The sequence below is a fragment of the Alligator sinensis genome, unplaced genomic scaffold, assembly GCF_000455745.1.
Source record: "Alligator sinensis unplaced genomic scaffold, ASM45574v1 scaffold338_1, whole genome shotgun sequence".
Taxonomy (NCBI): Eukaryota; Metazoa; Chordata; order Crocodylia; family Alligatoridae; genus Alligator; species Alligator sinensis.
The window spans coordinates 186,851-207,295 of NW_005842719.1; the positions used below are offsets into that span (position 1 = coordinate 186,851).

The following is a 20,445-nucleotide window of genomic DNA, read 5'->3' on the forward strand; positions in this document are numbered from 1 at the left end:
CCCCAACTCAGATTGAGGAGAGTAAAACAGCCCTGCCGGCCTGGACCCTAGCCAGCGCAAACAGCTTCCAGTGGAGCTGTTCCCAGTGTGGTGCAGCAGTGGAAGGAGCAGCCACCGCTGGAGGCAAGGAAAGCTGAGCAGCACACAGCTGCCTAGGCAAGCAGGCTGGGGGGAAGCTCCAGCAGGACAGCTCCTGATGGAGGTGAGGAGAGCAGAGCACCACTGGGAACAGCCCTGTCAGAAGCTGTGCATGCTAGTCAGGGCCCAGCTGGTGGGAACAGGCTAGAGTGTGGCACAGGCTGCCCTGCCAAGAGCAGGTTGTGATGCAGAGCACCGCAGGGGAAGCCATGGGCTGGATCCAGTCAGTTGGCAGGCCAGATCCAGCCCATGAGCCATATTTTGCCCACCACTGGACACTGGTGACACGCAGGGGGTGCATGCGTGAAAAGCGCTGCCGGCAGCGCCTGCGGGAGGTCACCACTCACCACCCCCTCCCATGCCACTGGTGTCTGCAGGCGGTCCCTCATCACCACTGGCCACTGCCAACAGCATCTGCAGGTGGTTGCCAACTGCTGGTTGGCACTTGCCACCCTCCCCCTCCAACACGGCTGCAACTGCCTGCAGGAGCTCCCTGCTCAGCCCGCCCCACTGCCGACACCACCATGGCTGCCTGCAGGAGCTCCCTGCTTGCCACCACACCCCCGCCACTGCTGCCTGTGGGCAGTCGCTGTGCCCCCCAGCCTCCGTTCATGCCCCTGGAATAGACTGTCTAGCATGAGCAACTGGTGCCCCCCACCCCGCCCAGCATTCAGTCAGTGACAGTGGGGGGGGCCCTCCATGGCCCCTCCAACTGGCGGGGAGGGGTCGTGCACACCAACCCAGAAGCAGTGTTCCCTCTAAGCTGGCTTTAAGAGGGAACACTGCCTGGAAGTGCCAGCAGTGTGCACAGAAGGGCCAGCAGCACTTCTCCTGGTGCCCCCACTCTGCTCCCGCTTAAGTGGGAAATGCTGCTGTGAGGGGGTGCACCAGTGCTCTCAGGCAGTGCATGTGCACCCCCATGCATCCCCTACGCATCACCACTGCTCTCTAGGGAAGTTGTGGGATTTCTGTCATTGGAGTTGTTCAAGAATAGTTGTACAGGTGCGTGGTTGCACAGTGTGAACTGTGTACTGGGTATTTTTAGTGTGCTTTGAGCTGCCAAGTGAACCACAAGGGCCACTTGGCAAAGTGTTGGAGGTGGAGTTCTATATAGTTGCACAAAAAAAAGGGAAGTCATTGGACAAGCTGTTCAAGAAGCGGTCGGTCAGGGATGATCTAGGGTCATATCTGTGTTCTACTATGCAAATTTCCTATGCTTCTGGGCTTTGCTGGTTGCCACAAGGAGCTGGGAAGCAATTTTTTCCCCTCCTGCTGCTACATTTGCTTCAGAAGCATTAAGTGTTGGCTGTAGCCATGGCTGTGCCTGTGGCTGAGGGGTGTCAGTGCTCCTGCTAGTACTTAAACCAGAGATTCCTGGCTAGAGGCTCTTGCCCCCTCCACTTTGGGTCAGAATGACTCGTATATTTTGGGTCAGAAAGCAATTTTACCTGTGGGGTTTTTGCCTTCTTCTAAAGTACCAGGGGTTGGAGGTGGCCCACTGTAACAGGACTGGGCCTCCATGATGCCCCCTGGTGTCCATATGGCTCCTGTCTGGCTCATTCTCTAAGAGCTTCCTTGCCCGCCATACCTCGTTCTTATTAAAATTTGGGAAGGGAGGCTGCTTACAGATCTTAAGAGTGGCCCTTGTCACTTCCAGCCATGAACAGGTCCCTCCCATACCCTCTTGGCTCCAGTTTGAACCCTGAGCTGAGTGGGCTCTCTCAGTCCTTCTGTGACTCCCGGGCACCTGTGGCCTTAAGGGCTGATTACGTGGCTCCAAACTCCCCTTATACCATGTTCATGCCTCATAGATGTCACTGTATCATCACTCTCCCTTGTACGGGTCTTAGCCTTATTGGCCTCTGCCCCTTTTCTCCTGCTGGGCCTTTAAGCTCAGGACCATGGTACCAGACTTAGCTTCTGGGCTCCAGCCTTAGTCCTGTCCCTTTGGGTTCTGGGTTAGCCCCTCTCAGGCTTTGGGCCCCTGGCCCTATTTCTGCCCTCCTCTGGGTACTGGGCCCTGTCCCTGGGCCTATCCTTTCCAAGGCCTGCCTTACCAGGCTATGGGCTCAACTGTCCCTGTTCCCACACTTCGGACTTGCTGCCCTCCCAGGCTCCAGGTCTTCAGGCCAGGTCTTGCTGCCTTCCCAGGTCCCCAGGCTCCACCCCTCTTTGGGTTCACTGCTCTCCTGGGCCCTGGGCCCTCCCCCGCCCTGGCCTCTGTCCCACCCCCAGGCCCCAAGCCTCCAGCCCTAGCCTCTGCCCCACCCCTCAGCCCCAGGCACTGACTGTGCCTTAAGTCTGTCTCCAGTAGAACTCAAGGCGATCATGTGCCCCTTGGGCATTAATGGGACATCCAAGCCACCCCTCTCAAATCCCTTCCACAAACCACCAGTAAAAACAGTAAACTCAGTAGTAAGCCCTCCAGCAGGCACCGCTAAACCCTCTGGGCCTTAACCTAGATAATGGCAACCTGCCTGCATACCAAGGGTCCTTTTTCCTTGGGTGGCATTCCCTTGTTCCCAGGCCTGCAGAGCTGCTTACCCCATCTTGCAATGTTCTTAGGAGCCTGGATGCAGCCCCATTACCAAGAGCTCTTTCCTCTGCAGCTCTCAGGGCTAGACTGCCTGACCAGTTCAGGCCCTGGACTTATATGTGTCACAACCCAAGGGTGTGATTTTTTGTTTGTGTGTGCTTCGGCACTGCTAAATTATTTTCCCGCCATTTGTAGCTTTCTTTGCAGGGTGCATTTCTTCATTGCAGCTCAGAAATGCATGTTGCAAGGAGTTCCCGCCATTTGTATTTAGATTCATGCCCCACTATTGGACAGTTCTAAATTATTCCTACGTGGCGGCTAGCGATTGGCTTGCTAGCCGTATAAGAGGCTTGAGTGGTTTCCGCCCAAGTTGGAGGACTCCACGAACATCAGGAGGAAGAGACTTCACGTCTCGTGAAGATCTCTAAGCGCTGTGGAGCCTATTGGACCCAGCGTGAATATCAAGAAGTCAACAGGGGTCTGTTCAGCCTCTCGCCTCTCCCCGTCGCCGAATGATCCCTCGACGTACCCTTCCCTGCGCGCAAGTTCCACAGAGCCTAGCAAACTTCGTGTGAGTGAATTGTGAGTGAATCCAGAGCTCTGTCCGAGTCCTTAAACTAGGATTTAAGCGAAGTATTCCTGGAAGCCTTCCAGCCAGCGGTGGACCATCTACGGTGTAAGTAAACAATCTTAAACGACCATTAAGCGTCCGTGCCTAATTCTAGCGTGCCGCCTGCCTTCCCCGACCCGGCGTGTCCGGGCTGCTGGCCACAGCCCGCCGCGCGAAAAACGGGCCTCGGACTGCTCCCGGCCCGCACAATATGGCGCAAGCCAAAACCCCGTCTGGGCAGGTGATTCTCTAATCAGCACCTTCCTGTCCCCCTCCTCCCCCCACCCCCCTGGCTCCCCCACAAGCTGCTTCCCAAGCAGACTCTCTTAAGTGACCAGTGCCCTAAGCACCCTGTCACACCCTCTTCCTGGGATCTCTTGAGCATATTTTAACTACCTTTGTAGCAGCAGGATGTTGTTCACCTGCTTTGCCTGTGGCACAATAGGGTGTTAGGTCTTGTATTGTGTCTAGGTTGACTGTGTAATGTTGCTAGGAGGTTAGACAATGGATGACTTGGATGGGGATGGTCCTACTACTGCCAGGGAGTTGGACTAGATGACTTCTGGAGGTCCCTTGCCACCCTACTTCTCTATGATTCTGTGATGCTTGGCAAAATGCAAAATTCTACAGCTGTGGAACAAAGGACTGGTCTCTCCTCTCAGAATCAGAGTGTCAGGATTTCTTCAGATTCCAAGCATATGTCATGGAATCAAATATTTTCATGGGTTTTTTTCTCCACAACAGTAAGAACTAGAAATAGCATTTAATTTTAAATAGAAGCTGAGAGACTGGAACCCGGTTTTGCAGCAATGTGATGAATAAGCATCATACTACATATAGAAGTCCTGCCAATGAGCATACAGACATTGTATTTGGGTCTGTAAGACTCCTAGCTGACATGAATTTAGTGGTGTGATGGGATCTGATCCTGGATTCCAACAATTCTGCATCCTACCATTCTGTATGTGCATGACTGGCCACACAATTTTGGGCATCAGAGATCAGATCCCAGTTGAACCTTTTCAACTTGCCAATGCAGGTGGAACACTCCACCTGCACCAGCTAGTCAAAAGCTGTGCATGATGCAACCCTGCATGGGGCTAGGTATGCATATCTGCACATGCCAGATGTGGGAAGCCAAACAGCTCTCCTTGCCTAGCCCTTGCAGGCCCCTTGGGTAGTCCTAGTCCAGTGCAAGACCCTGCACTGCCCTAATTCCAACTGCAGCAATCAGCACACCACACATTCAATTTCAGGCACCATACGAACCAGACACAAACATGTTCTAAGTTATATGTGCAATATCTTTGTGGTTGGTTATTAATTTTATGAGGTCATTGGTTGCATGTGTGGCAAGTTGCCTTTTATGGCAAGATTAACATGATCACACTGTAAATATAATATCTACCAGGCGCTTAAGCAATGTGTACACATGTGCGCACACTCCATTGTCACTACAAAAAATTCTCTCTTAAACCACCTGGTCTAAGAGAATAGGGCTTGCTGGGTTCCCTTTCTCAGGCTACCACTTTATCAGGTGCCCATGTGGCTTCAATAACAAATGGCATAACTCTGCTCATTGTATGTCTTCCTGTTCCTACAGGTGAAGGCTCAGGGCCACCTGGGGCAGTTTATGGGATGGTAAACTTCTTTCTAAAGTGAGAAACTTAAAATACAAGTTCAAGGCAGATGCACAAAAGATGGAGATAGAGGACAGAAGGACCAGGAGATGGAAATGACCTTGGAAGAGATGGGACTGGGCCAGAAGGAACATGAAAGGAAATAGGACTGGGGAAGGGAGAATTCTCTATTTAACTACATTTCACATTATGAAACTAGTTGAACATACACATACACCCCAGTGGCTATTTCCATGTGTGAAAAGCTACAGTTTTATTCATATGTCCTTATGGGGCTGCCTGTCTTCCCAATTTGTCTACAGAGCAGGAGTATCACCACTCAGTCCCAAGGGCTTGCCACATGCATTCAATTGCTGCAGAAGCTCAGAGTTTGATTCAGCATGGACATGGACTTTCTGAGCCAAGATCATTTCAAAAAGTGTACTCATTTCTGAAAGAAAGGTGCTGGTCAGTCTTGTCCCAGGTGCATTCGAGTCATATCCAATAGCTTTGCCAAATGTCTTGAAGGTTCTTGGTTTGTCCTGTACTATGAATTCCTGGTTCCAAGATGAGTGCAGAGAATCAGGGGAGAAAACATTGTCCTTGTAGCTATTAGCAAGCGGCAGAGAGAGCCGAGCCATCCACTCTGGATCTACTGCTGTCAGCCTTTTAAGGGTCATCCCTAGAGAAAGCAAAACACAAGAAACAAAAGTAACTACTGAATCTGAGCACTCTTTAGAGGAAGAAAAAGTCTGAGAAAAGTGTCCTACACCAACTTGAAGACAGCAGGTCAAGCGGTGAGCAGGGGTGGGAAGGAGGGCAAGACTATCAGCAGTACAGCCAATTCCAGTTGCACAAAACTCAGGAAAGGGATTTAAAAAACAAGTTTTAAAATAAATGTTGGGTCCCTTTGCTTGATCATTTGGATTTTTAGAGGCTTGATCATTTGGATTTTTAGAGGCTACATGTAACAGGGCAGTCTGTTCCTCCTTAAAGGAACAGTCAGCCTTGTTAAGAAAGCCCAGCTGTGGGACATTTGAGTAAGCAGAGTGCGTCCCACTGGGAGCTTTAAAAGCTGTCAGAGGAGTAAGCAAAAGGAGAAGGGAGCAAGCTGTGAAGGGAATTAGAATGCTGCAAAGAGGGACTAGGCTGCTGTGCTGGGCAAGAATAACAGGGGCTCCCCTCCTAACATCTAGGACAGGGCAAAGAGATAATTTTGTCCATTTAAAAGACTGAAATTTGCTCAAGAGGACTGGCTGAGGAGCTCCTACGAAAGTAAATTCCCAAACAAAAGCCAACAAGATAAATAACATGCGTACATCGTGTTTCAAAGTTTTACTGTGCAACCACAAGAGCTAGAAAAATGTTATATAAAAAGCTGAGATTTGGCACGTTCAGATTTGGCTCCAATAGCATTAAGAAAACATTGAACAGTACAAAAGTAACAAGAATTTGTGTAACCAAGAATTCTGCAGGCACTTGCAGCCTGTGTTATGAGCCACCTCTGGAAGATCTTTTCATGGAAAATGTTGGCTCCAAGTCTTTTCTATGCTGTCAGGGAAAAAAACAAAACAGCCAACTCTATATGGACTTACCTATATTCTTCCACAGTTCATGTTGTTTTGTATTGCCTAGGTTAGGGGCTGGTCCATTTCCTGCTGCTAGCTAAGTATTCAGTCCTTTCCTAAGAGTTAAAGTGGCAATGGTGGGTTCTGTGGTGTAGTGCATTGTGGGTTCAAAACCAGCTGAAGATTGGGGGAGGGTGCTTCCATTTCTTGCAATAAATTATTGAAAATTAATTATGAAAGCTTTGTAATAATCAGATTAGGGTTGCAAAAAAATAATCAAGCGCTTGAAAGTTAAGAAGTACCAGAATTTTCTCTCTGTCATATCCCCCATCCTGTCCATCTCAGCACACTCAGTTTAGCATATGGTATTCCTGGGAAGATATTCTCTGAACTTAGATAATAAAGAATCCTTTTCCATCTTTTGGGGCACATGTTTGATATTCCAACCTCCAAACAAGGCAGGTGGTGGCTATTTCCATACCAAAGCAGTGCTGGAATGATTTGAATACATTTTGGCCTGATCTTCCCCTCATTTACCCTGGACTTACTCCAGTGTCATTCCTGACTTGCCAGTAGGGTTCAGGTGCAGATCCAGAGGGAAAATGGCAGAGCAGATGTACCCCCACATTTGGCTGGGTCTCATGTGAGCTTTCAGTGCAGGGTCTATCCAGAGCCCCCGTTTTAAGCACATCCAGAGCCCAGGTGCTGAGGACTTCCACCAACAGTCATCCCCTCATTTCCCCTGCTGCTGAATTCAGTGGAAAGGGGAAGGCTGAATAGCAGCAACATTCATCCCCTGAGCTCTTGAGCTGTGAAGTAACCCCATCCCAATCAGCTAGTAAGCTCAGAGCCCACTGAGCATATTGAGCACTGGCAGGAGCCCACACTGACCAGGCAGTGAACTTAAAGCTCACTGTGCATGCACAGCACAAATATTGGAGTGCATCCCTCTTCCCTCATTCTTGAACCTACTGGTGGGATTACTTCTGCTTTACACCAGGAAGATCAGTGTAAGGGAACTGGCTGCAGTAACAATATTTCTCTGTTCTTAAATGTTTAATTTTGCCATTACCTCTGACCAATGTTCTTTCATTTGTGGGAAAGATGATTCCGTCTGCCTTTCAGCAACGGTTAAGGGATCAGTCTAGCGCTCACAGAGTTTAGACTGTGGATTCAACGCCTGCACAGCAGCTTGCTGTGATGATCTTAGCACATTAGTTTTCTTCACTGTAAGTAATATGCTAGAGTACCACAGGCAAGCCTGATCTAGGTTTTACTTTGCTTGAACACAAATGACACTCCTTTCCCTCCCCACCAACACAGGAAACGAGTCCTCTCCTTTGTGTGTGTGCACATGGGAGGGTGCAACATCTGAGTGTGCAAAATTTCTATCCCCTCCAGCCTTCACCCCATACTGCCCCTTCCTGATGGTTTGGGTTCCTGCCAAACTATTGTTTTCAGTTATCTAGTTGGCTGTACCCACCCTACTGTTTGAGAAGGAACTACCCTGAAACGCACAAATACTTTGATGTGAGCTGAGTCGCTACAGATGCGTCCAGACAAGCACGAGCATTTGTTTCCCTGGGGACAAGTAGCAGCAGCACACCTTGTGCCACTGCTATGTGTCCCCAGGGAATGCCTGTGCTATGCACATTCTGGCATGTGGCTGGTTACCCCAGGTAGGGTAGGGGAGGTTAAGACCAGCAACTGTGCTGGCCCCAGCAGTGTTACCTGGGGGTCTCCCAGGGCTGCAGCCATGGCAGGAAGCCTGACTGGCAGCTGGAGCAGAGCTCTGGTTTTGGGCAGCGCACACTGCCACAATGTGCACCACTCTACTTTTTTTTTTGGTGTGGGTTTTTTTTGATCCCAGGATCTCCTGGAGTCAACCCCTCCTTCCCCCACCCCATCATGCTGCAAGGTAGTAACATGGGGAATGCCTGCATGTGCGGTATGTGGCACTACAGACAGGTCTGTGGTGCCACATGCCGCACGTCTGTGCTCATTTGGACGCAGCTTATGGGTGGAGACAGACATCACCTTTTGTCACCTTTGTGCCACCATAACACACTTTATGGCAGCTGTGAGGGGCAATAAAAGCCCCTCTAGGATGTCCCAGACCCCTGCTCCAGGCACCCCGATACTCACCACAGAGATGGGGTCAAGCGGCAGCTGGGGAGAACCGCAGATGTAGGCTCCACAATTCTGGAGCTGCCTGAGGCTGCAGATCTGCGTGGGACGGGGGCAAAGCCTCAGAGAAACACGGGAGGCTCAAAAGGCAGCTGGGAGAACAGCTGTGAGGCCAGCGAGAGAGGAGTGGGACACCAACACAGAGATGCCGGCAGAAGAGAGGAGGATTGCCCAGCTGGAGGAGAGAGGAGAACAGAGAGGCGACGGGAAGGCTCTGGTGGGGCAGAGAGGAAGCCCAAACCTGAAAAGCCAGGGGACGTTTGGGAGCAGCACTGCAACAGGTATGGTGGTGTGAGGTAGCGGCAGGGAGCTGCTAGCCTGTGCAAGCAGCCCAGCAGGGAAGGAGCAGCCCAGTGAGGGAACTGCATGCCCCACCAGCTCAGGAACAGCCAGGGAGTAACCCCAGGTCAGCTGGGACCAAGAAGCGGTTGTGCTGGGGAGACTGATCAGGGTGGGTAACAGGGCGGCTGGCCCCCCTTTTTTCTTTCTTCATTTGAGTGACCAAGAGGACACTAGGAGACAGGATCCCAGGGGCTTGTCAGCAAAGGCCGGATGTTTTCTGTTGGTTCATTTTTGAAGTCCTAGTTAGTCCTGAGAAAGGGCAAGTTTATGAGCCCAAGCAGCCTGAAGCCAAGGAACTGGCGGTGGTTTCTTGTGTTGGCCAAGAAAGCCCGACCCACTGCAAGGCAGGCGACCTGGGTGAAAGTAGAGATCATCCAGGGGAAGACCTGCCAGATGCAGCATTTGTCCAGGCTGTGGAGTGGGGTAAAGAGAAGGTTTGGAGCCCCATGAAGAAAAGACCAGGATCAAGACCTCTTCGCTACTGGGAGCCACCTAAAGGGAATTGCCTCCCCAACAAGGAACATCAAAGACATGGCAGGTGAGTAGAAGCAGCACTTGTACCATCTAGGTGGCACCTGAGCCAAAGCCTCATGCTGACGTTGCTTGGGAGCAAGGCACCTACTAAGAAGAGGCTGAAACCTTACAACACCTACAAGTGACAGCAGCACAAAGGCAGAGCAAACAGATATCCAGGCCCCTTGTTACACCACAAATGCCCCAAAGCTGTGGCCACACCAAATTTTTAAATTTTTGCAGCTTGTCTATTTGCTTTACGCTCCAGGGGCTTGGGAGGCCCAGTGCTACATACCTTGGGAATTCCCTGAAGGATTGGGCGCATGTTGCTGTAAATGGGGAACCCTGACTTTACCTGCTTATGGACGTGTGTCCCAGAGGCGTCTCTGTAAGCGGGAAAAGCTAGGCAGGTACTCCCAGGTTTTGAGGGGCCTGATCCTTCACAGGAATTCCTACAGCATGCAGGGCTGGGCCCCTCAAGCTCCAAGCAAACACTTCGTGTGTTGTCCTGCAGCATCAATAGCTAGGACAACATACATTTTGCCCAATGGAACAAATCAGTTGTGCCAGGATGTGTTACAACTGATCCATTTCATTTGGCAATATCTATTTCTACCCTCTGTGAAGGAAGGTCAGCCACAAATAGCAGCTGCAGCAGGAAGGCAAGCAGGAGAATGGGAGGTCTTGCTGAGCATGGAGAAGAAAGGAAGAGGGTGCTGAGAACAGGGAGGGTGTGATTCTTAACTGATTTAGGTGCTTAAAAAAAAAAACAAAACAAAAAAACAACAAAAAACAAGCCCCCAACTGCTACTCCCCTGGTGACATCTGCCTATGCTGATGAGTGGAGTAAGCTAGAAGCAGGAGATGCAGTCACACCTGCAGTACGGGTTGCTGATCCTACACCCTGTAACAGCATGTGCACCTCCAGGGATAGCCACTAGGCTCCCCCGAGTGGCTGCACTACACTTGTCCTTGATGGGTGTGCGAAGCTTCGGTAGCTGATTCAATTTGGAGGAGATCTGACCTGATTCAGCAACTGAATCTCTGAATCCAAAGATCAATTAAAAGCTCTGAATTGAAATCGGAAGCCTCTGAATAGATTCAGAAAAGACTCAGAGATTCGGCCATAGGGTAAACAGGCAGCAGTCCTCACCATGATGAACATAGCTGCCTCCAGCTGGTAAGTCTGTTGTGGGGGGGAGGGAGTTTTCACAGAAAATGGCCAGCGGCTCTGCAATCATATTGGACAGAGGGGGAGGCTGGGCAAGTGGCAGCAGGGCCTGTGCCCCCCAGGCTGGGGCAAGCTGAGGCAACCTGCCTTCCCCCTGCCCGAGTACACTGCCCTCTTTTCTCAGTAGCAGGGGTAGGGGTTCCCTGCTACTGCACCCTCCTTACAAAATTTTGGATCCACCCATGAAAGATAACAATGGCTTAGTATAGTACCCAAAGGCAACTAGCACATATTCCTACTATGAAACCAACAGCCACTCAGCACACAATACGTGGACCTCTGAAATAGCCCCAAACAGCAATTAAAAATGTATCAGAGAACATCCAGTGGAGGGGTACCAGGAAACACCAGCACAGCAACCCAGTCAATCCTAAGAGCACTACATCTCCTCTCTGGTTCAGAAGAAATTCTTAAGTGCTGTTGCAAGTCTATTTCTCATGCTACAAAATAGGACAAGTGATTGTGTAACTGCAGGAAAAAAAACAGCATTATTGCTGGAGTCAGAAGTCTATGATCTGGTGAGCAACAAAGACAGACAGATAATACCTGGCAGCAACCTCCCTTGCCTTCAGGGCGATAGGGCAGCAAAAAGAATATGAAGGGTAGGAGATAATGAAATTGCTCTGCAACACTGCTGATCTACAGAACCAGGCTTGGATGACAGGCTTTTGCCAGCACAGCTTCTTCTGGGGTTATATTTGGGATCTACTCCCCAAGTTAGGCGTCAGCAACCAACCAGATGTGTTCCTTCACACAAACTAAAACAATCACAAAAAAGGCTAAGCACAGTCTGGGTTACACAAAGCTTCCCTCCTGAGACACTATCTACAAGAAAGGTTAATTTCTTGAATCACACCAATGTATATTTAAAAGTTTATATAACTCCCTTCTTGAGAGGTGATCCCAGCCCTCTACGCAACACTGGTCAGGCCACAGCTGGAGTACTGTGTCCAGTTCTGGGCACCCCACTTCAAGAGGGATGTGGACAACATTGAGATGGTCCAGAGGAGGGCCACCTGCATGATCTGGGGACAGCAGGGCAGACCCTACAATGACAGGCTACGGGACCTGAACCTGTTCAGCCTTTACAAGAGAAGGCTGAGGGGGGACCTGGTGACCGTCTATAAACTCACTAGGGGGAACCAGAAGGGTTTGGGGGAGACCTTGTTTCCCCTAGTGCCCCCCAGGATAACAAGGAATAATGGCCACAAGTTGTTGGAGAGTAGGTTTAGATTAGACATCCGTAAGAACTACTTCACAGTTAGGGCGGCTAGGATCTGGAACCAACTTCCAAGGGAAGTGGTGCTGGCTCCTACCCTGGCAGTCTTTAAGAAGAGGCTTGATGCCTACCTGGCTGGGGTCATTTGAGCCCAGTTTTCCTCCTGCCCAGGCAGGGGGTCAGACTTGAACATCTACAAGGTCCCTTCCGACCCTACTTCTATGATAAGAGCAATAAGAATGATAAAAGTTTTGGAAAATCTACTTGACCCTAAGAAACTGAAGGAATGCAATCAATTTAAACTTGGATAAATGAATAGGGAGGAATATAAGAGCATTGCTCAGGCATGCAGGGATGAGATCAGGAAGGCCAAAGCCTATTTGGAGTTGGAGCTAGCAAGGGATATGAAGGGTAACAAGGGTTTCTACAAGTATGTCAGCACGAAGAGGAAGATCAGGGAAAGTGTGGGTCCCTTACTGAATGGGGGAGGCAACCTAGTGAATGAAGATATGGAAAAGGCTGAAGAACTCAATACCTTTTTAACTTTAGTCTGCACAGACAAGGTCAGCTCCCAGACTACTGCACCTGGCAGCACCATTTGGGGAGGTGGTGAGCAGCTGTCAGTGGCAAAAGAACAGGTTAGGGACCAGTTAGATTCAGGGTGCTAGACAAACTGGAAGACTGGACTAAAAGAAATCTCATGAAGTTCAATATGAACAAATGCAAAGTCCAGTACTTAGGATGGAACAATCGCATGCAGTGGTATAGGCTGAGAACCATCTGGCTAAGCAACTTCTCTACAGAAAAGGACCTGGGGGCTGAAGTGGACAATATGCTAAATATGAGCCAACAGTGTGCCCTTGTTGTAAAGGAAGCTAATGGCATACTAGACTGCATTAGTAGGAGTGTTGCCAACAGATCTAGGGGAGTGGTTATTCCCCTACTTGGCACTGAGGCCACATCTTGAGTATTGTATCCAGTTTTGGGCCCCTGTAATAGGTCCCCACTCCTGCTACTAGAAGAAGGGCCAGGGTGCAATGACAACTTCCAATGTCCCCAGCCTCCCATGACTTTCCCTAACTGAATCAGCTTCCCCAAAACTTACAGAACTAGCATGGCCAACCAGGTTCCAGCTCCAGCGCAGGCAATTACAATAGACACTGGAGTCAACTGGCCTAGAGATTCAGGTGACCAGAGACACAAGGGTGGGGGTAGGGAGAAATAAAGAGGAAGGAAAGGGAACAGGAGCAGCAGGGAAGGAAGAGGTGTGAGAGGATGAGTCGTGAGGGGACCCTGGAAAAACGTCTGAAGGAGTGGGGAGCCAGAGGAGCTACTGCCTCACAGAGACTGAGCCACTAACAGATAAGTCCTCTTTCTAGTTACATTTCCTCATGTTCATGAACAAGCCTTAGTAGCAGCCCAGGCAGGGCTTCTGGCATCAGCTGAAGATTTTTGTTGAGTGAGTTAAGAGCGTCTGAGGACTGGATGCATGAGGAATTGGCAGCCTTGCCATTAGCTACAGGAGCAGATTTGGCTCCAGTACCATGAACCCAAAGTGGGACCCTGGGCGGCTTGACTAAGTGGCTGGGAGCAGATGTGTCCAGCCAGCCATGCATCTAAGCACTTGCAAATGTTGCAGGCATGCCCCAAAACAACCTACAGCCCCCTACTAGAAAAAGTATGTGGACAAATTGGAGAGTCCAACGAAGGTCAATGAAAATGGTTAGGGGGCTGGGCACATGATTTATGAAGAGAGGCTGAGGAAACTAAGCTTATTTAGTCTGGAGAAGCAGGGGAGGGGGGAACCCAGCCAGAAGGGCTACTGAAGATTGGTTATGAAGAGGATGGAGCTGGACTGTTCCCAGTGGTGGCAGATGATAGAAAAAGGAGTAATGGTTTCAAGTTGCAGCATAGATTTCATAGACATTAGAGCTGGAAGGGACCTCGGAAGATCAAGTCCAACTCCCTGCCCCAGGGGCAGGAAGTCAGTTGGGATTACAGGATCCCAGCAAGATAAGTGTCCAATTGACTCTTAAAGGAATCCAGAGTAGGTGCTTGCACCACCTCTGATGGCAGTCTGTTCCAGGTCTTGGGGGCTCAGACTGTAAAGAAGTTCTTCCTTATGTCCAGCCTGAAACAGTCTTCGAGAAGTTTGTGACCATTTGACCTTGTCATCCCATGGGGTCCTCTGGTGAACAGGCGTTACCCCAGATCCTGATGTACACCCCTTATATACTTAAGGAGTATACTTAAGTACTTATATACTTAAGGAGCCACCAGGTCCTCCCTGAGCCTGCGCTCTTCCAAGCTGAAGAGTCCCATAGCTCTCAGCCTCTCATCATAAGGCCTTTTTTCCTGCCCTCTGATCATGTGCGTGGCTCTCCTCTGGACTCTCTCAAGCTTCTCCACATCCTTTTTAAATTGTGGAGCCCAGAATTGGATACAGTACTCCAGATGCGGCCTTACCAAGGCCGAGTACAGCGGGAGGATGACATCCTGGGATTTGCTAGAGAAGTATCTATGGATGCAAGCCAGTTTTGCTCACTTTGCTGGCTGCAACATCGCATTGGTGGTTCATATTCATCTTGTAGTCAATCATGACCCCCAAGTCCCTTTCGGCTGTGGTGCTAGCTAGTGTAGCACTGCCAAGCGTATAAGTATGCGGCTGGTTTTTCTTCCCAAGGTGGAGTACCTTGCATTTTTCAGAGTTGAAGGCCATCAGGTTTTCATCCGCCCATATTCCGAGCCTGTCGAAGTCAGCCTGCATCACCATCCTGTCCTCAGGCGTGGACACTTTACCCCAAAGTTTGGTGTCATCAGCGAACTTGGCCAGTCCACTTCTGACACCAATGTCCTCATCGTTAATTAAGGTGTTGAAAAGGATAGGCCTAAGGACGGAGCCTTGGGGGAAGCCACTGGTCACAGCGCACCACAATGATTGACTTCTATCAACTACCACTCTCTGGGTCCAACCTTGAAGCCAATTCCCCAGTCAGCGACTGTGATGTAGCTGAGGCTGCAATTGGCCAGTTTTTCTATAAGGCGATCATTGGATACCAGATCGAAAGCTTTTTTAAAGTCGAGATATATGACATCAATCTCTTCTCCCTTGTCCAGGTGATAGGTCACCTGGTCATAGAAAGAGATGAGATTGATCAGGCAAGAACTACCCGCAACAAACTCGTGCTGGCTATCCCTCAAGAAGTTGCCTTAAGCCACTGTGTCAAGAATAGTCTCCGATGATTTTCTCCAAGATCTTCCCAGGGATGGACGTCAGGCTGACGGGCCTGTAGTTCCCCAGATCACCTGTCCTCCCTTTCTTGAAGATAGGCACCACATTGGCTGTCTTCCAGGCTTCAGGCACTTCGCCTGAGCACCACAAGTTCTCAAAGATCCGTGCCAGTGCAAGAGCTATAATGCTTGCCAGCTCCTTAAGTCCCTTGGGATGTAAGCTGTCTGGGCCAGCTGACTTGAATGTGTCCAGCCTCTCCAGGTGTTCCCTCACATGGTCAACATTAACGAAGGGCAATAGTTCTGCCTTTCCCTGGCCGTCCCATACTGTAGTGAGCAGGGCCGTCCCTTGGGGCTGGTGAAAAACCAATGCAAAATACCCATTGAGCAGGTTGGCTTTTTCCTAGGTGTCAGTTGTCAGTTGACCCATATGGTTTAGCAGGAGTCCAATGTTACCCTTGCTTTTCCTCCGTCTCCCGACATATCTAAAAAAGGACTTTCTGTTGTCCTTGATAGGTTTAGCCAGGTGGAGTTCAGTCACAGCCTTGGCTTTCCTGGTTCGCTCCCTACAGGTCCAGACCAGTGCACAGTACTCCTCTTTTGGGATGGATCCAGCCTTCCATCCTCTATAGGCCTTTCTTTTTAGACACAGGAGGTCCACTAGTTCCCTGCAGAGCCAAGGGGGCTTCTGTGCCTTTTTGCTGCCTTTTCTCTGAGACATGACAGACATTACTTGGGAAGTTTAGGTTAGATATTAGGAAAAAACTCTCATGATGAGGGTAGTAAAGTACTGGAACAGGCTACCCAGAAGGGTTGTGGAATCTCCATTCTTAGAGGTTTTTAAGACCCAGGTAGACAAAGCTTTGGCTGAGATGATATAGTTGGAGATGGTCCTACTTTGAGCAAGGGGTTAGACTAGATCAGTGTTTCTAAACCTTTCCCAGCCCAAGCCAAACTTACATTAATACATATTTTCTGCATCACACCTGTTAAGGCATTCTTCCTCCTCATACCTCATTCTGTAGCACACCTGTTCATTTCTGATGGCACACTTTTGTGCCACGGCAAACTGGTTGGGAAACACTAGACTAGATGACCTGCTGAGGTCCCTTCCCACCCTAATTTTCTATGATTTAAGGGGAAAATTGATAATGATCCATAAGCTTCTAGCAGAAACTGCCTTGTATAGCCAAGCATGTTTTATAAAAAGCATTCATTACAGCAAAACCTGCAACTCGGACACTTTCATTTCCAAGTTAGCACCTTAACAACTAAGCAAAAGAAGTGCTCATATTCTCTCTCTGTCTCTCTCTCACACACACACACACACACACACACGCACACAATTTAATTTTTCAAAGCAAAATTAAACAGTTTGAAGAGGCAAGATGAATAAACCCCAAATCCTGGTGGGTCAGGCAGTCATCTGAGAGATGTGGGTTCTAAATTTCCTCAGGTAGAGAAGTCTTCCATCTCCTTGGTGATCCTCTTTTTCCCCCAATGTCCTGGAATTAAGGCGGAGTGGCAGCACTGCTTCCTCCTTTGGCTGAATACTGTGGAAGGTCAGATTCAGTGGACGTGCTCTAAGCAGGCCAATAGTAAGAGCCCCCCTAAAATCAAGACAAGCAAGTAATGGCTGAAGAGCAGATCCTGGCAGGATTCAGGCATTTGCCAAACTCCCAGATACGCAGCACTGGCCCAAAAGCAGACATTCAGGCAATTTGGTAAATTTACTGGCACAAATTGAGGTGCCAATTGATTTTAAAGGGAAAGCACCAGGTAAGCAGAGGCTCTGCAGAGCTAGAGTGACATAAAAGTGACAGTTGGACACTTAGTGCTCTGGGAGATGGGGGAGTGTTTTAACTGGAACAGCTTTGAGAGCCACTCTAATTAAAATACCTGGAGTATCACGTGTATCAACATCCCCATGCTGAAAAGTGGCAGTGGGGGTGCTTTCAACTAAAGCTCATTCAATGAGCTTTAGTTAAGTGCCCCTGCTGCCATTTTTCAGCACAGGGACACTGATACACACAACACTGGAGTCTGATGGAGCACAGTAATTACCATGCTCCAGCAGACTCAATTAATTGAATTTGCTCCAACACGCTGTAGTTAAAGTATGTCACAGCAGCCTTGATGCATGTGTATATGTACCATTAAGCCTTTTTCTGGATCTACACTTAGTGCTTCTCAGAGTTCTACCTGTCCCTTGCATCTGTAGAAAACTTGTTGCTTAGGTCATTTTTCTCCTTTCCAGGTAATATTTTTCAGTACCAGTCCTGAAAGACACTCCTACAGCAAAGACAGGTATCCTCTGATCCAGCTTGGTGTTCCGAGAGCTCATTCAACTTGTATTTCATTGAATTAGATGCCTCTTTGAAAAACAAAGGGGTTTATGTAGTACCTCCCACCACTGTGGAAAGAAGATATCACGAACAGATAAAAGAAACTACCAGAAAAACATTTATAACGTAATTCACTACTACCCTATTTGCCTCCATTTGGGATAAAAATTAAATAGTAACTAAAAGGTCTCTTTAAGTCACACTTCCTCCTAGATCTTCCTAGCAGCTTGTCCAGCCCATGATGTGTAATACAGTCATCTCAGTGCCTTATGTTGAATAAAAAAAAAAAATAAAATAATCCTGGAATGCACATGCCTTGCCCTGCTCCTTTTCCCAGGGATGTCCCGAGGCAAACCTGCAAGGGTAGATATCAAGACTGCTGTACTACAGCTGTGCTATTAGGAAGTCCCTAAATTAGAAGTATAACTCATGTGGGGGCAGCTGACTTTATAGTCTTGCATGTTGTTAGGGAAGTGACTAGGACAGGTAACATTTAATTCTGCTAATTTTTTTTTTTTTTTTTTTTTTTTTTTTTAATAACTTCCTTCTTCCTTATTTTTCCCATGCTCATTGCCTAAAGGGCTAATGATTTGGTTCTGACTACCCCTTACAGCAGGGGCGGGCAATTATTTTGGGTGGAGGGCTGCTTACCAAGTTTTGGCAAGCTGTCAAAGGCTGCATGGGTAGCCCCAGCCCCTGACAGGTGCCCCACCCCCGGTCATCATCTTATGATCAGAAATCCTGCCCCCTAAACCATGACATTTGCCACCAGAAGTCCTTCCCCTTGCCCCCAGAAGTATTCCTTTCAGCAAGGGGTGTGTGCATGGGACTCACCTTATGAACATACACACTTTGTCCCTTCCTCCCTGCAGCTCCCCCACCCTCCGCTCCGGGCCCCATGCTCCCACAGTCCAGCAATGCAGCCGGGAGCCATGTGGTGCTGGAGTATCACAGTGGGCAGGAAAGCAGGGAAATGGCAGCTACAGGCAGGGGGGAGTGGCAGTGAGCTGGCATGTGGCAGTGCAGCAACAGCTGGGCAGGAGCACGGGGCCCGTGCCAGTGTCCTGCACTAGCTGGACAGGGTCCAGCACCAGCTGTGCTCCTGCCACCCCACTCTGGGCCTTGCCAGTGCTGGCCCTGGGACGCTGGCACAGGCCCCATGCTCCCATGAGCCCACTGTCACTCCTCCCCCCAGCTTGTAGCTGCCATTTCCCTGCTTTTCTGTTCACTGCCTGCCACTCCACCACCACATGGCTCCTAGCTGCATGGCCATGACTGCAGGACTCAACAGGAGTCAGGCCAGCCCTGAGGATTGGGGAGATTTCTCATCGTCCTCCCCCTGCCTCTCTCCCCACCCCCCTTGCGTTCTTATCCGAGTTTCCTTCTTTAGCAGAGGAAGGTGGGAACAGCCCGAAGACCCCAGGCCAGAAACCTCTGCTAGGCAGAGTCTTCCAGTGGGGGGAAAGATGGGGAGAGTCCAGGCAGGCCTGGCTGCTGGGCACTGCTGCCAGCTTCCCCTCAGTCCTACTGCCCCTGGCTCCTGTCCTCTTTGACAGGTAGCCAGGAGCAGATAAATATTAATTTTCTAAATTTTTAGGGGCCCCATGGACCACATAGAATGGCCTGGCAGGCCAGATCTGGCCCATGGGCTGTATTTTGCCCACCCCTGCCTTACACCATGCCCTTGCCTTGCAGATGTTGCTCATTCCGGCCAACACGAGACTCCCCTTGCCCCCCCAGGCTATGAGCTTCCAGGCCCAGTTCTCACCCCTCTCAAGCTACAGACTCCTTGGACCCCTTGGTCTCCAGCTGTGACCCCCACTCTTTGGCCCCTCTCTCTGAACCCTGGCCCTCCTAAGCCAGTTGAGACTCCTGAGCTCCCCTGGTCTTGCCAGTCTCCGGCTATGGCCCTCCTCGGCCTTTGGTCCATCTCTGGGCCCTGATCCTGTTCCTAGGCCAGTGAGATTTTGGGCTCCTTGGCCCTGTTGGTACTTGCCCCTCCTGGTCTACAGACCTCTGGGCTCGCTGGCCTTGCTGACACTCACCCCCTCCTGGGCCATAAATTTCTGGGATCTTGACCCCCTCTCTCCCTTCTGAGCCAGCTGGAACCTCATTACCTCCCCTTAGTCCCTTCCACAAACCACCAGTGTTGCTTAACCCCAGCTCTGATGTTAACCAGGAGCCCTGCTGCCGAGTAACTCCACTCTCCATGGCTCTCAAGGCTAGGCTGCCTGACCAGCCTACACCCTGGGTTTATATGATTCAAGCCCAGCTCTATTCTGGCCAGGTAACTTTAATTGGCCCTTGCCAGCTGACAGGCATGCTAAGTGACCTGCCATAGTATGATATTCATACACTGCTTGGTTGAATGCAAGTGATGCTGGTTTGGGACCATGCCTTGAAGATGTTTATAGACAACAGGGACAAGAACTCCAAGAGTAGGCAAGGAGCAAAGGGATATTCAGATGCTCAGCATGAGAACCAGATGAGGATGCACAGTTCAGGGCATTCCCATGCAAATATTGTATTCCAGGATCACAGACAGGTGTAGGCATTAAGTCTCCCCAGCTGATGTGGAGACCAGTCAGCAAGTATTAGTCACTAGGCCTGTGCAAAGCAACTAGTATTCACTTCAGATTCGGCCGATTCGGGGAAACAGCAATTTGATTCAGAGATTCGAATCACTGTCCTGATTTGATTTGGCCAAATCTGATTCCAAGATTTGGCAGCAGCCAAATCTCCAAATCAGCGAGGCCAGGCCCGGCCCATCCTCTGTCCCTCTCCCAGCCCCAGCTCCCGGCACTTGGAGGGAAAAAAAGCCCCAGCTCAGCAGGTGTTACCAGGCAGGGGGCAATCCCCACTGACCCCCACTGCCCCATGCAGTGTTGGGGGGGCTCTGCCTCAGC

The 20,445-nt window shown here is 49.9% G+C and overlaps 1 protein-coding gene across 4 annotated transcripts in view; it reads right to left on the bottom strand.

Annotated features, from left to right (window-relative positions):
• Positions 1-4,602: 4,602 nt before the first annotated feature.
• Positions 4,603-20,445, bottom strand: part of PCDH12 (protocadherin 12) — a 31,162-nt gene continuing 15,319 nt past the window's right edge. Inside the window, exon 5 of one of the 4 annotated variants that reach the window (XM_014524999.2) lies at positions 4,603-5,585. In XM_014524999.2, coding sequence (XP_014380485.1) covers positions 5,221-5,585 — 365 coding nt within the window. In that variant the 3' untranslated portion in view covers positions 4,603-5,220. The remainder of the gene's footprint in view (positions 5,586-20,445) is intronic. The other 3 variants (XM_025216273.1, XR_003096374.1, XM_025216274.1) reach the window with 3 other exon arrangements.